We start from the raw sequence: 16,538 nt of genomic DNA on the forward strand, positions 1-16,538 counted from the left end.
GAGAGGAAGTGGAGGAGGAAGAGGAGGCTTCTTTCCAGAAGGTTCTCAGGATGCTGAGGAAGGCTTGTATCTCAGTTCCTTAAGTTTGCAAACTGATTAGCTACCACAGTGAGACGCTAAAAGAAGGCATAAAGAGAAGGAAATGGAGTTAGCTATTTGGGTCCTTACAGATTTGAAATTCTTGATTTTACCTGCTCTAATTGGGATAATTGTATGTTAGTAAGAGAATCTAGAGGATTCTGCAAACTAGAACACAAGATAAATGTGAAATATTGAGGGGACAAGCCATGGAACCACAGGTTATATGTCATAATTATTAATACTTTTAAGTAGCACAGCTGAAATCCAGTGTTTAAAGCATCTTTCTGAACCAGTTTTTTGTCTTTCGCTTTTGGCCGTGCTGAGGATCAAACCCAGGATTTCAAGCAGACAGAACCACTTTTTCTTTGAGTCAGGGTTTCAGTACATGGCATAGGCTGGACTTTATCTCATGAGCACTGAATCTATAAGTATGTGCCCCTAACCCTGCATATCCACCTCCAGCATCTTTTCGTATTTCATGGTGAGACTAAAGTAAGTGCTTAAAGTTTCACATTTAACAAAACCCCATAGTCGTGTAAAATCACACAAGAACACAAGTCTATTTTTTAATAAGGTTTAATCTTAACTAATAAATTTAAAGTCATGAGTGTAATACGAATAGTCTTCACTAATTTGCAATGCGTGACCTATTCTTTTTGTAACCCGCAGGTGAAATCTTTTCACCATGATTTGTTTTCAGCCTTGTGATCTACCTCTCTCTCTAATCATTCTTCTTTGTATCCTTCTTCTTCCATAGTTTAACAAGTCACATACAGTTTGGCTAAACAGCCATCCTAGCACAGTAATGCTTCAGCTTGCAAGGAAGGACCCCCTTGTTGAGCTGGTAGAACTCCACCAGCTGGATGAGATCTGTGAACTTTGTATGGCCATCATCCAGGGTATGGAACAGCTCACCATCATCTTCCACCTTCAAGAGAAGAAGCAACAAACTAATAAAAGGAAACCACCAATGAACAAATAAGCAAAAACATTAAAATAAAACAAAGAAGAGGATCGACTACCCAGAAGAGCCAGTATAGTCCTCTGCATACTGTGTGCTCATCGGCCTAAATCAACACGTATATAAAACTAAGGACAATGAGAGTAGCATCGTGCCTACTTTTCCTGGCATCACTTGCATTCAAAAACAGCATCTGCTCTTTGAGTAAGCAATCTGGTTCTTTCTTCTTCTTCTTTTTTTTTAAAAAAAAGATTTATTCATTCATTCATTCATTCATTCATTGATTATATATGAGTACTCTGTCGATTTCCTCAAATACACCAGAAGAGGGCATCAGATCTCATTACAAATGGTTGTGAACCACCAAATGGTTACTGGGAATTGAACTCAGGACCCCTGGAAGAGCAGTCAGTGCTTTTAACCTCTAAGCCATCTCTCCAGCCCCAAGCAGTCTGTTTCTTTCTCAATTCTCCCACTGTTCTGTATAGTGAGGATAGCACAACTATTGCCTATTCTCGGAAAGGATTCTGTCTGTACTCTTTACTAAGCAGAAAGCTGCAATGATTTCACTTAAGGGCCTTTTCTCCTTTTAAATTATTTTAAAATTTTATTTATCTTTTTTTCATGCTTTTCAGCATGAATCACTTCATATTTGCTGGGGTTGCTGATCATAAAATTAAAAAAAAAAAAAACAATCAGGGAGGACACTTTAGACAACTATTGGAAAAATCCAGAAAAGAGGCATCTCAAGAGGAATCTCCAGCATTCTAGCATTTTTTTTTTTTTTTTGGTTTTTCAAGCAGTCTTACAAAACAAATCTCTGCTACTACTCCATGAGCTACTAATGTGCACTACACACACACACACACACACACACACACAGAGAGAGAGAGAGAGAGAGAGAGAAGGGGGGAGAGGGAGGGAGAGAGGTAACAGCAATGCAAGAAAAACACAAAAGAGGGTGATGCCAAAGATGTTTCTTAGTGTTCTAAGAATAATTTAAATGCACACCAACTACACAGCACCTGTGATTTCATCTGGCTAAAAAGAAGTTAGCAGGAAGCATCAAGAAAAGCATATATTTTTGAGAGGAAGAAGGAGGCAAAAGTGGCTTTCAAGCACTGCTGTTTAAAAAATCTGTTAGTGACATTCATGGAAGGACTTCTTAGTGGCCTTTTAACAATAGGTGGCATGAGGTCTATACAATATCGCTAAATCATATTTCGTGGAAAAGGAGGAAATTTAATTTTTTACAATTCCTGTATTTCTTATATTAATTCAGGCTCATAAAACCATTTCTGCCAAACTTAACTTCAGTCAAAGCACAAGCTCCTAAATTATATTTAATAAAAGGAACAAAAGAAAACCCAAGTTTCCCAAAGCATATGCATTAAGACCATCTCCAATACAAGAACCTGAAGTCACAATTACTTACGGGTATAATTTGATAATGTTTTATCTTCTGTCCATGACTCATTGACAGTACAAAAGTTCTGGGGTTACTCTGACTATCCCGTACCAAGAAAACTCTAAAGAGAGAAAAAGGAATTCATTATATGTCTCTACACACTCAGATTTCATAGAAATATTTTCATGTAGAAATACAGGGAAGTGTACATCAAAATGTATAGCCAGGGCCTCCTTTACCCAGGTGGTCAATGGGTAAGACTATCCAACTTGGCAAACAACAGGTAATAAACTTATGCTATAAAACTATCATTATACTAATGGAATATAGCAGGGTAAATACACAAACCTTTTGTCAGGTTGTGTGATCACAAGTGCCAATATAATGTTAAAGTGGCATCAATAATTACTGTTGTGTCCTTTCCTCACTGAGAAACTCTCTCATAACCACTCATCACAAAGAATGGACATTGCTATTTTAACTGACAGGGCATGACAGGCCCCTGAAAGGAGGAAATTATTTGGAATTAAATAGGTTTTACCCTTCTTCTGCAGTGGATCCTTTTGTTTTGACCACTATAGACTCACTAGTAAGAAATGCATATATTCTAACAAATTAATCTTGAAATTGTTTGTGAAATGTTTAGGTAACAATGTTTTAAGTAAAAGAAATACCCAAGCAACATGCACTTTAGCCTTGAAGAGTCCACCAGAAAACCTTTATAATGTCAGGCTAGACAAGCAAGACGTGGCCTAATGGCCTAGGGAAAAAGACTACCAGGCAGGGATTCGTATTTACTGGCAGTGCTGTGCAAAACCCGTTTTGTATTAATTATTGGCAAGCACACTGTGTAAATGTCCCTATGCTGACTCCAATACTAATCTCACTGTGCCTGGGCAAAGAGGCAGCCAATGTCTGAGGAAAGCATCCATTTCATGCAGACTGTGTGAGGCTCAGAGATTACATCACTGGAGGACAGGACAAAAGGGCATTTCAGTGGTAAAGAAAGCTGTAATTCTCTTCCCTTCCCAAGATCAGCACTACCACCTAGTGGGCTATGTGGCACCATCACATCTTTCCAAAGAAAGAAAAAGGAAAAAAATGTTTAAAGAAATATACTCATGTTATTCTTTATTCAATTATTTTCTTTAATCTATAAATACTAGACTCTGAAATTAAGGAAATTGTTATCTTCTATTATGGAAATACTTATTTTTTTCTTTTGGTCTATTCTGTGTAAGACTACAGTTCATTCAATTTATAACTACAAAAGGTGTGCTTCAGGTAGAGAGTCATAGTCACATCCCTTCTTAGAGCCTAGTGAAACGTGCAAATATGCATCTTTATCGGAACACCAGCATCAAACAGCTCAATGTTGTCAACACCTTAAGCCAGCCTTTGCAGACACAAGATTCCATCACCACTGTTTAAATGGATCCTGCTTTCTCCCCTCTTCATACACCAACACAACCCCCTCATTTGCTCTGCAGTGAAGAAAGAAATCTGGCTAGAATTATACAAAGTGCATGAGATATACTAAACAAAACAGAAAAGCCTTCTGATTTAAATGCTCTATAACTCATTTTATCCTCCTCTCTTATACTCTATAATACCCAATAAGAGATATCCCACCAAAAAGTAATTTTATAGCTATGTACTATCTTAACAAAATGTCAATAAAGATACTAAAAGAAAAATAAATGAAGCAAGAATTCAAATTATATAAGAAAAAAGCTTTTAAATTAATGTATTGTGCACCATATCCAAGAAACCCATTTCAGTACAACATCATGCTATGAAATATATTTGGGACCACATCTATTATATGTGCAAACCAAAATGTTGACATCTCAAACAGACTTGTCTGCCCCCACTCATACATTAGTGTCTGAGATGATAGAATTCACACAAATAAAGTGAATATTAATGCCAAGTGGTCGAGGATAAAGTATCCTGTTATTTGGTCATTTATGCACAAATATTAAACACTGATAGAATACAGTGACAACCACGCTTATGTAATAAGAGTGCTTCTGCTTTATGATAAGGCACAGTTATAATTTCATAGCATGTGCTAAGTAATTATCACTCATAGGTAGAAAAAATCCCAAACATGATCGCTCAGACTACAAATATCAGACTTACCCATCCACAGGCCCCTGCCGAATAATCAGCTGCTGAGCCTCATCTCTAGAAATTCTGTGGTGAAACCATGGCTGCGACTGATGGATAGCTGGAGGAAGACAAAGGTTTGTCTGACGTGATCATGATTTCACTGCATGCAATCCCTGTCCTATCCCATGTGACATCAATCTGACTGAGAGCAGACATACCCATGTTCACAGCAGAGCTCTGGGAGGGGGCAGTGGGGCTCCCGTGATTCCCCAGGCGTAAACATCCTTTTTTCTGAGCAAGAAAAGGAACAAAAGTCAAACTCAACTTCTTGGATAAAATCATGACCATTTGAGAAAAAATGAAGCTACTGGTACCCTCCAAGCGAGTCCTTCCTCCACAGCAACTGAAAGAGCTTCAGTGGGGTTGTCTATGACTCTGCTCTTCTGACCTGAGAAATCCATTGCTACTAGGGAATTCTCTGATATGCTTCTCTGAAAAAAACAATCAAACATAAACGTTTGAACTATTGATATATTTTTCATCATTAAACTTCAATGTTGAACTTAACCATAGGTGTCCATTCTGGACTGGGATGCTCTCAGGGACCCTGTAAGTGTCATGGCTGGCAGGGAAATGATTTACCCTAGGTGAAGAATGAAGCTCTAGTTAGCACCACTTTAGCAGGCACTGGGACAAACTGCCAGAATCTGACCTAAGGGTTTTATTCCTCTTACACATTTAAGCGCCGTAAAACTGTGGAAAGAGGTTTCCACGTGACACTCATCTCAACAAAGCTTTAGGCATAGCTACGTGGAAACTCCCATGCAAAGTAGCAAAGCACCTGAGACCTGTACAATAAGAATCAATTCTGGCCCAGCGATGGTGGCGCATGCCTTTAATCCCAGCACTTGGGAGGCAGAGGCAGGCAGATTTCTGAGTTCGAGGCCAGCCTGGTCTACAGAGTGAGTTCCAGGACAGCCAGGGGACAGCCAGGGCTATACAGAGAAACCCTAGTTCGAAAAAAAAAAAAAAAAGAATCAATTCTGTTGGCTGACAAACAGTGCTCAGGGGAAGGGCCTAAAGAGGAAGCATGAGGGTTGATTCTATTGAAGAGGATAGAAAATACATGGGACTCTTTCTCGGGTTCTAGTGCTCTAGGAACTAAGCTCGGGATATTGGGGGATTCAGGAAAACCAGCTCCATAGGACAGCAAAACGATGACAAGTTTCTAGATAGCATCCAGTCCAGTCTTCTGGGTGGGGTGGCCAGGCATCAGTCATTGTCTTCCTTTGGAGAAAGTAGGCTGTGTGTTTAACAAGTCTGGTTTCTCCAATACTTTCTCCAAGCTGTGCCTCTTACAGGATTCCAGATGTGGCCAATCAGAAATTTAAAGGTTAAGACAGAGAGAAGAGGTAAAATGGTGATCTCACATACACTCACTAGTCCAGTAGTTATCTGTCAAAACAACTGAAGGGGATGCTGAATGCATGGACTTAGGAAAACATTGGAAAAGAGCTACCTCTTGGTATTTCCTAAGAAGGCAGCGAAAATGTCTATTGATCCATTACTTCATCTCAGCTTTAAATTTTTCCAATTAAATGTCAAGTGCAACTACTTATGAAATACCCTTTGTGTTTTGTCTCCATGTATGTCTGTGCAATACATGTGTATAATGCCTGGGAAGGTCTAAGAGGAGATTGGATTCCCCAGAACTGAAGTTACAGAGGATTTGTGCGTCATGATGTGGGTGCTAAGAATCAAACTCAGATCCTATGGAAACCAACCCAAACAGCTGAACCAACCCAAAGTGTACCCATTAGTCCATCCATGTTTATGTGCAAATGTGTTCATTACAATGAGTCATTGGTTTGATTTGAGGCCTCTGGCTTCTATACCATCAAAATTGGGTCCTCACCAGGACTCCTCTCAGTTATCCTGTTGTTGCCCTGTGTCATATGGGTCTTACAACTTTGGATCTGAAAAAGATTGCCCTTTTCACATACTCCAACAGTTCAAAGATGAGGTAGATTTTGGGATGGGCCAACTCAAAGCCCTGGATCTGGGCCTGGGTGGTAATTGAGTTGGTCAGTCCACCAGCTCTCCTGACCTCACAATTCCAGGGCCAGCTCTCCAGCACTGCCCTGGCTAGTCCACTAAACGCTACAGCTGGAAAGAAGCAAGGGCAGCTCTCCTGGTGTCATGCCTTCAGAGCCATCTCACTCACATCCACACCACCCAAGCCAGCTCTACTCTGCTGCCCACTCTAGGTGTGTGGCCCACAAAATGATATACTGTGGAACATGCTGTTTCACATGACAGCTTCCATGGTGAGATGTTTTCTGTGTTTTGTTCTATTTTGGTTTTCTATGTTTACTTCCTTTTCTCTTTTCTCTTAGTGCAGAGGTTTCAAAGGCAGAGGACAGATAGGAAGAGATGAGGAGATAAGTGGAATTAGGGTGCATGATGAAAAGCTCACAAGGAATCAATAAAAAGTTAAAAAAATAATAACTCATAGCAATGGGAGATATAATTGGGTCAGCGTATATCTATTTAGAATTTGTACTCATGTCTTATTTTTATCCTTAATTTTAAATATATTTATTCTTTCTTTAAACATGAATTTGAGCTATTCAAATATAATAGTGTGGAGATTATTAGAAATATCCATAAGATAAATTCAATTTTGAAGTTTCTGAGAATTCCAGGAAATAGTGATTTATTGTCCCTGAAACTCAAAGAGTATCCATGTCAAGAATTTGAAAGTACTGAGAAACTTGCTCTTCTCACTGTGTGTTATAATTCTAAATTGTATCATTATTGCTCAATAAAAATGCCCATGTTTTATAATGGAACAAAACCTTAAACATCTTTGTTTTTGAATATCTATTTATAAGATTTAGTGTATCAATTCTGGTTTTATTCAGAAAGTAAAATTCAGTAGAATGCTAGTTCAGATCTGTCCAAAATTTTCAAGTGTCTGAGTCCAAGGCATCACCACTTTCCTCCGTGGGGAGACATGTGGGAAAGTGGGAAGCACAGACAGAAGCCTGGACCCCAGCTGGTACCACAGAACAAGGACGGCCTAAAGAAAACAGGTCACAGTTTTGTTGCTAATATCTTTATAAACATATCTTCTAAAAATAAATCAACTAATTCCTGGGTCGTAGTTTCATTTACAGGGGTGGGAGGATTTTTTTTATTTCACAATAAATCTCTTAGAAAAGTATGTCACCCTTCCTAGGCAAGAATCTCAAAAAGAGAAATAGTTGTCAAATTCTCTAGTCAAGAGCCTTGCTGTTGTCAGGCGGTGGTGGCACACGTCTTTAACCCCAGCACTTGGGAGGCAGAGGCAGGTGGATTTCTGAGTTCGAGGCCAGCCTGGTCTACAGAGTGAGTTTCAGGACAGCCAGGGCTATACAGAGAAACCTTGTCTTGAAAAACCAAAAAAAAAAAAAAAAAAAAAAAAGAGCCTTGCTGTCTTCATAAGTCAGGGAAACAATATACAAATGTCTGCAGAGGAGACAGCACACAGTGGAAATATTTAAGTTATTCTCCACTAATTATTAGAGGTATGAAAGCCAAAAAAGGAGAGATGGTGGTAAAGCCAAGCCAGGCTCCATGTGGGGCCCGTCGGAGAATACCATGTCATGCCTCTCTGAGGATTCAGCCCACCGACTGTGGTCATGTGTGAACTTAAAACAAGCATGCTATCCACAAGAAAAACATTTAGGGTTTCTTTATCATTGCATCACATACTCCTGTTTATTAGCATCTGATATTTTCTCTGCAAAACACGAGAGAGGAGCGGTAGTCTTATTACAGCTCACCTCTATCCTTGAGACCCACGTGCAATCTGCTGTTTGTTGCAGGAGTTTTTATTACTGACAGCTGCTCTTTCCTGGCAGATGCTGTCTCTGTAATCTCTATTTGCTGTCACACTTTAGTTTGCCCTTCTCACCCGGTGATCTTCTGTGCCGGGCTGGGGACCAGTCGGATATGCCTTTGCTTTTCCGACCTTAATGAAAATCATCTACCTGCCCGAACCACAGAATAACTGGTCTCGATCCTAATGATAGCTTGATCCTTATACTATCTCTACCTCCACATGCCAAGACGGGTTCTCAAGTTCCTGATAACATAAAAATGACGTTAGGAAAGAGACACAAACACAATCTTTTTTTTTTTTTTCTTCCGCAAAATATGCCAGGCAAGGATGTGAAACAAGACCCCATGTTCATAATTATCTGGCAAATGCAAGGAGATTACAAGACAAACGGAGAACATTTTTATTTGCTATGGAAACTACGCCGTGGGAAAACAGTAATACAGCAAATGTTTTCTACTGAATGGCAGGTGGTGGATGAAAAATTAATAGTTTACCTTTAGTGGACAAAGAAATAGAAGCGAAGCAGAGTTTGACAGACTGGAAAGGTCATTTTCAGCTCGATTTCCTTCACACAGGAAAGCAATGCTGATATAACATTCAGAATTGGTTGGATTTCTCAAATATTTGCCTCAAATTTCTCACCCATTTTTCTAGGGATGAATGAGCTTTCCCCCCAAGAAACATAGTCTATGATTGTAATAGCCTTGCCTTCTTTCCAAAGAAAAAGCTCTGGGACAGGCTCCGGTTTTTACAACTCATGCTTTGAAATCAGATCCACCCACCCTTAATGCAGTTTGCATGACATGTCACTCTGGTAGTTTAACTCCAAGGCACATAGCAGCCACTGTCCACCATTCCCATCTGAGGGAGCTGAATACATATGTAGCCTTCCTCATTACAAAGAAACCACGGAATTTCTCCTGTATTGTCATTTCGGCTCATTCCTACAGAGCCACAGGACAGTCTAGATAGGATCGTCCTCAAAGACTGTACAGTAATCCCTTTATCACACACAGTAGGAAAACAGTGGCTAGCCAAAGTCATGCAGACAGCTTACGGTAACAGGGGTAACTGGCTTGCTGTGTCTTGTCTAGGGTTCTTTTATTCACCACAAAGTAGGAGGTACAGGGACGAACTTTAGTTTAGAATGTGTAGGTCAGGGTCGGAAGTGGAGAATAGAAGGAACACGGGTGAATTAACCCTGTCTCCTCAGGACAGCTAGGGCCCTATCAACAGCCCTGCTTCACATGAATCCTAACTTGGCCCTGTAAAGAACCAGGTAGATTTGGCCTCCTGAAATGGCTGCTGCTGATTATCATCTCAGGGCCAATGAAGGGCGATAGCTATATGCAGTTTTATAGCTATGATGTTCATTATGGTGTATGAACTTTTCCATCATTTCTCTTCTCAAAATGTATATGTGTAACTGAGTATTCTATCTTTTACATGTGACTTCCTCTCAGTAGCTCCTGATTGAAAAGCAGCTAAAGTAGGGGACAGATAGGACCTGGCATCTATTAAGCCTCTGATTTTCCATAATAATGTAGAAATGTGGGATGGACCACAGACACCAAAATAAACAAAATGCTCCCACATCTTCTAAGTCCCCATCATAGAAATTATGAACCACAAAGTTAAAAAGTGGAAAACACTGCCCTTTCTGATCACAACCCCTGACCCATAGACAGGTCTTTCTTACACCATCATCTGAACCTCTCTCCCTCTTTAGTCTCCAGACCTGACTACGGAGTTTGTCTTCCTACACATAGTGATCAATTAACACTGTAACTAAAATCTCACACACACCTTGACTGCCAGCATTTCCTATATTACACAATTTCAATAGACAAAGGTAACAGTGACCCCCATACTTGAATGTTAATGACAGCGATGAAAATGGAAAGGAGTTTGATTATAACATTTTCCTATGATTAAAAGGACATTAGACAATAATTGCCTCCAAATGCTTACTTGCTGTTAACGCATTCATCCTAATAACTTCAGACTCCAAAAGAAATTTGCAGGGATTTAGGGAAGGATTAAGATAATAAAATTCAATATGCCTTATATATATATATGTGGATTGGAAGATAAAAGTAAGCTGACAAACTGTAAAAACATCCACCTTAAAGAAATTGCTATTATAAAATTCATTACGTTCTTTAGTTTCTTATTTTAAGGCTTATAAGAATATGATACAAAAATGAAAAGTTATCTTTCTACGACTTAAAGGAACATAACTACAAAATTGGAGAGCTTTTCCTCCACCTTCCTATCAGCCTCCATAGTCGGCATCATTTCATGCTTCATTCCTAGAGCATGGCACTTCATCTGCTACCTGACATGTGGGACACATGTACCTTCCCTGGTCACAGCCATGAAGAATGTATTTTAACCTCAATGGAAACACATCTTTCTCACTAAGTCATTTGTACCACAGGCACATATGTCTGAATTTTGAATGTACTCAATAACAGGGAGTACAGCAAAAGGAGAAGAAGGTAAACGCTATGTGAAAAATATTATTGTTGTGTTAATGTACAGGAAATTAAAATTAAGTTCTAGAGAGAGCACAGTGTGTGTGTGTGTGTGTGTGTGTGTGTGTGTGTGTGTGTGTGTGTCTGTGTGTACCTGTAATTGAATATCCAAGATAGAGATGGAGAAGCAGTTCTCTGTACTGATGTCATTCATGACCTAGATTTCGGCTTCTAGTTTTGCGATTTTCTGGAAAGCAGCTATTTTTTAAGGGCCCAGTACTTTAAAAAGTCAAAACGCAGAAAAGTCTAGATATTTATAATGTACTTTTAGAACTCTAAATAGTCCTATGTTATGCAGCATAACAATACTAAATTAATATTGAAAGAATCTATAACTCTACAATCCAAACCAATCGTTGTTAAGGCATAATCCACAATGCCAAAAAAATAATATTCTGAAAACTATCTTATTATGACCTAATCATCAAATGTCATAATGGCACAGAATGGTTTACAGAAGTCTTTCAATTCATTTTACTTTAACACAGAAAATTATTGGCTTTCGTTGAATATTTTATATTTATTTCTCTGTGTTTTATTTTTAATTACAGGGACTGAACATATACAAAATACAAAACCAAAACTTCTTTGTAACATAATTTGAGAATGTTACAGAAGAATTACTGTATTTGACCACAAGGCAAAGTATAAAGACGTTATGTGTTTTGTGTAATGTAGCAATAAATAATGCAATTCTAAAGTCCAGATTCGAAACCTTGATCCTTACCATGGGTGATATGCTTTGAGAATTGCAGGTGCTTCTCCCTTGGTATGGGTGCATATAATTCTGGTACAGCTGCATGCCATACTACAGAACAGACAGAAAAAAAATCAAAGGTTCTCAAAATATCAATTCACTGAATGTCAGCACGTTCATTAGTTATATATTATCAATACAAAAAGGAACTAAAACATTTTCTTTTTTATTTTTATTCATTTTTCCCTCAGACATATATCTCAAGCACAGCTTTCCCTGCCCCTACTCCTCCAAGTTTCCCACCATTTCCCCTCTGCCCCAGATCCATACCCTCATTCCCCTCCCAGAAAAGAGCAGGCCTTCCAGAAACATCTACTGAACACAGCACAAGATAGAACAAAACCAGCCACAAACCCTTACATTAATGCTTGGCAAGGAAGCCCAGTAGGAGGAAGTGGTCTTGAGAGAAGTGAAGACTCACTTCTCACGCACACACTCCCGCTGGCATAAGTCCCCTTAAACACCAAGCTAATAGACATAACACATAAGCAGAGGACCTGGTACAGACCCATGCCAGACTCCACAGTTGCTGCTTCAGTCTCTGTGAGCCCCCATGAGCCCTGCTTAGTTGACTCCCTGGGACATGCTCTCCCAGTATCCATGACACCTCTCACTCTCACAAACCCACCTGCCTGCTTCCTCATGTTTCACTTCTCCATTGCTGGTGGAAGTACAAACTTGTACAGCCACTATGGAAATCAAAATGGCAGTTCTTCAGAAAATTAGGAATCTATCTCCCTCAAATCCCAGTTATACCACTCTTGGGTATCTACCCATAGGATGCTCCATTCTACTATAAGGACTCTTGGTCAAAGATGTTCATAGCAGCTTTATTCACAATAGCAAGAAACTGGAAAGAACACATATATCCCTTAACCAAAGAATGGAGAAAGAAAGTGTGGTACATTTATACAATGGTGCATTACTCAGCAGGTAAAAAAAAATGACATCATGAAATTTGCAGACAAATAGTTGGAACTAGAAAAAAAAAAATATCTGAGTGAGGTGACCTAGACACAGAAAGACAAACATGGTATGTACTCACTTGTAAGTGGATATTAGCTGTTAAGTAAGGGGTAATCCTGCTACAAGCCACAGACCCAGAGAGGCTATGTAACAGGGAGGCCTCTAGGGGGGATACAGGGATATCATTTTCTTGAAACAAGTAAGCAACCAAATTTTTGAAATCTTAATTTCAGATCCATAAAAAGATATATTTTAAAAGGCAGTGTTTTAACTTAGACCTGAAGCTTTTAGTATACCTTACCAGAGCAAAGCTCTAAAATTCACATTATTCTTTGGTGCCAAACTGTAGTATAAGCATTTTGATATACTGTCTGGTGATGACGCTGACTTGGGAAAGATGTTATCCTTTTGAGAACAATGATGTTTTTAAAATCTTACACATCCTAAATATCAGAGAAATTCAGTCCCTCTCATGTCTGATGGATGAATTGCATTGTTGATTAAGTTATAAATTTGGTCTTATGTGGAAGAATCCTTAGTAGTGTACATTATCCTTCCATAAATATTTATCTGTATGTGCATGTGGGCCTATGTCTGCCCCTCTACCAAGTGTGTGCATGTGTGTGTGTATGTGTGTGTATGTGTGTGTGTGTGTGTCTGTGTGTAGTCCAGAGATCCACATTCCTCAATTACTGTCCTTTCTTCTTCTTTTTCTTCCTTTTAGAAAATGGTCCCATTATGAGAACTTGTGAAGTAGGTGAACCTCGCTGAGAAGCAAGCCTGGAGCCTGCCTCTGCCTTCCCAACACTGCTATTACAAACACGTGTCCTCAAGCCAACCTTTTTACCATGGGTTCTGGGGACTCCATGTGTCTAGTGACTGTGGTCCTCCCACTTGTAAAATCGCTTCCTCAGCTGAAGTATCTCCCCAGCCCATTTTTAAAGTAGGTATTCTTATGACATTTATTTTTTACTTCATGCATCACATTCCTGGGGAATCACTTAGATTTCAGGCAAAGAGGTTCGATTTCCCATAAAATAAAAGATGGTATTGTCTTTACTTTCAGGAGACAGTATCATGGAGAATGAACTAGAAGGCTACCATGTGGAGGTGGACCAGGATTATCAGCATGAGAAGCAAGCATGCAAACTTGGCTGTTTTCCCCTTGAATTTTCACTTTGCTAAAGGAAAGTAAGCAATGGGGTAAACAGCTTTACTAATTTATTTCATCACACTCTTCAAATATCATCATTGCATGGAGCGGCAATGAACCCTGGTTAGGTTCTTCCTAGGAACTGGATTCTAACATAAGCCTCTGCCTCTTTCCTAGCACCAGCTTAGGTAACCACAATTGTCTCTTCATGGCTCTTGCTGCATCCGACGCAGCAGTGCTGAGAAATAGTGCAGATCTGGACAAGAAGGTGTAGGCAGGCAAGGACTCTATGGACAACAGCTTTGTGGAAGCAGACTATACCGTCAGCTCTAAGCTGAAGATCATCATTTCTTATCTGTTTCACTCTGATGAGAAGAGTGACCAATGTCATATCTACCTCCTAGTACTCGTAGTTGATGTCTAACCATCGGATACACCTGATACCTGCCTCTGTCTTAGGAAGCCTTGACTGGTCTCAGCCTCACAGCCCAGGTCCAGCGTAGAGCTTGGGCCTCCCTACCCAGCTCAGACTCTTTCTTCAAAGCTAGCTCAGATCCCTTGGTGGATTTCCCAGCCTGGGTTACCTTCTTTCACATATTCTGCCTGCCTAGGCCAAGCCCTGTGCCTCTTGCTCTCTCCTAAGGGCAAGTATGGGCTTATGACACACTTATGAGACTGCCTGCACAAAACTGTTTCCTGAACTAATAGAAGAACTGGGGACAGGGTGTCATGTCCTATATGGAAACTGAATAGAAAAGTTGAAATCGAGGAATCTTATTCCCAGAATGAATTCTATTTAAACAATCCAGAATGGCTATTTTTCTACTGAAGACTATGTCCTCAAAGTAATTCCCACAAAGTGGATATATTTGGTAATCTAAAAAAGTAATGTCAGAGAGGAGTAGGAGAGTTACTGCTCTCAAGATTTTGATTTTAACATAAATCCATGCCCACACTCATTTTTAAAATCCTCTGTGCCAACCACTTTATCCAATTATTTTTCTACTTCTAAAAATTATTACTTTAATTTAAAGTTTGAGTGACATTAATGGGGCTTAATGAAATCTAACTTTGAGCCAACAATAACTTCATAAACGCAGAGGAGCTTAATTCCTAGATACATTCATTTTAGGGAACAGATAGCAAACTCAGACCAACACTTTCACAAGAAACACGCTGCTTGACCACCTTTTATTTATCAGCATTGAAAAGCCAGCTACCTACTAATAAGACGGTTTTCTTCAAAGATGTATTGTCCCCGGTCCTGGCAGTGCCTCTGTGCTGCTGGGGGTCTTTAGAAATCATTTAACTCTGGCCGAGGGGTAGGGCATGGGTCACCTCCACATTTGCCTGTCCCACGGAGGGGCAGATAGGCACCAAACTCGGCTAGAGAGAAGCTGGCCAGGTTCTAATTGATAGGAATTGAAAGAGCTGACACTTAACCAGGATACAGCGCAATACAGAAGCAATGATTCTCTTTTCGAAGCCTCAGCTTTTCTATACTTTGTTATATAACTAGAGTGTTTTCCAAAGGGGGAAGAAAAAGAACTTCTCCCATGCAAGCTTAGGTTGGTGTGTATGCATGTCAATGAGTACACATGTGTGGGCATGCATGTGTTTGGAAGCCAGAGGTTCGTGCCCTGAGTCTTCCTCAATTAGTTTCCATTTTGTTTTTAGATATGTCTCTCTTATGGAGCTGCAAGCTTGTAGACTTGGTAGGCCAGCCAGCTGACACATTCCAGAGACTCTTGTGCCTCTGACTTGGCAGTGATAGAATTGCAAGCACACCACCAGTCAAAATATAGAAACAACCAAAATGGTCCATCAGTGGATAAACAAATGCCAGTGTAAAGGGTTTCATATATCATTCCAGTCACAGGATAGGTGAGCTCATAATGACAGCTCAGATCAATGGCTCCCAAGGCCTGGGAGAAACTATTTCTTGAGAATACTATCTTCTTTTGGACCTAAATGGAAGTTATGGTTGTGTAACATACTGGGTGTGTAAAACATAAAATTAAAGTAACTTGATAAACTCAATGAAAACCTTGAAAACTACAAAATAAAACTTCCCTCTGCACCTTGCATGACTCGATCCAGTTCTCTCTACTCTGCTATCTTCTCTCCTATCTCACTCCCATGCAGGGTGCCAGGAAAGGGTTAACACATTAAGGACAGTAAGACCACTATAACAAAGGCAGGAAGGAACACAGGTCCCAGAACATCTCCCAAGAGGGAAGCCAGTGAGCTTCCTCTGCCTCTTCCTTTTCTGCCACAGCTGAAAGAAAACGGGGGACACTAAACGTTGCAAACAAAACTTGGTTTTCTCTAATTTTTATTTCTGAATGCAGCAAAAAGCTGGTTTTAGTATATACTTAGTTATCTAAATCTTTCTCTGCTAATATATGAAGTGTTATGATACATGATAATTAGTATAACATGTGGTACGTGATATGATGTAATTAATATAATAAACATGACTCATACACTGGCAAATCACACCAGTTCTCAAGTATGAATTATGAAGAATGTCTCAGAATATGCTGAAACTTCCATTTTATTTAAGATTTAAGAACTGTAATAACCCACATATTTGTGAACCTCAGTAGCAATGGAGAACTGACTGTATGGACAGGCCCATTCTGTGGGTTGTGCCTTTTTCAATGAACACATT

The 16,538-nt window shown here is 39.6% G+C and overlaps 1 protein-coding gene across 2 annotated transcripts in view; it reads right to left on the reverse strand.

The window, feature by feature from the left end:
• Positions 1 to 641: 641 nt before the first annotated feature.
• Positions 642 to 16,538, reverse strand: part of Grb14 (growth factor receptor bound protein 14) — a 106,850-nt gene continuing 90,953 nt past the window's right edge. For both annotated transcript variants that reach the window (XM_031370446.1, XM_031370447.1), the window contains 6 exons: positions 11,716 to 11,796; positions 4,940 to 5,056; positions 4,784 to 4,856; positions 4,596 to 4,683; positions 2,478 to 2,571; positions 642 to 1,009 (listed from right to left, as the gene is read on the reverse strand). In XM_031370446.1, the coding sequence (XP_031226306.1) occupies positions 863 to 1,009; positions 2,478 to 2,571; positions 4,596 to 4,683; positions 4,784 to 4,856; positions 4,940 to 5,056; positions 11,716 to 11,796 (600 nt within the window). In that variant the 3' untranslated portion in view covers positions 642 to 862. The remainder of the gene's footprint in view (positions 1,010 to 2,477; positions 2,572 to 4,595; positions 4,684 to 4,783; positions 4,857 to 4,939; positions 5,057 to 11,715; positions 11,797 to 16,538) is intronic.

This window comes from Mastomys coucha, unplaced genomic scaffold (genome assembly GCF_008632895.1).
Source record: "Mastomys coucha isolate ucsf_1 unplaced genomic scaffold, UCSF_Mcou_1 pScaffold15, whole genome shotgun sequence".
Taxonomy (NCBI): domain Eukaryota; kingdom Metazoa; phylum Chordata; class Mammalia; order Rodentia; family Muridae; genus Mastomys; species Mastomys coucha.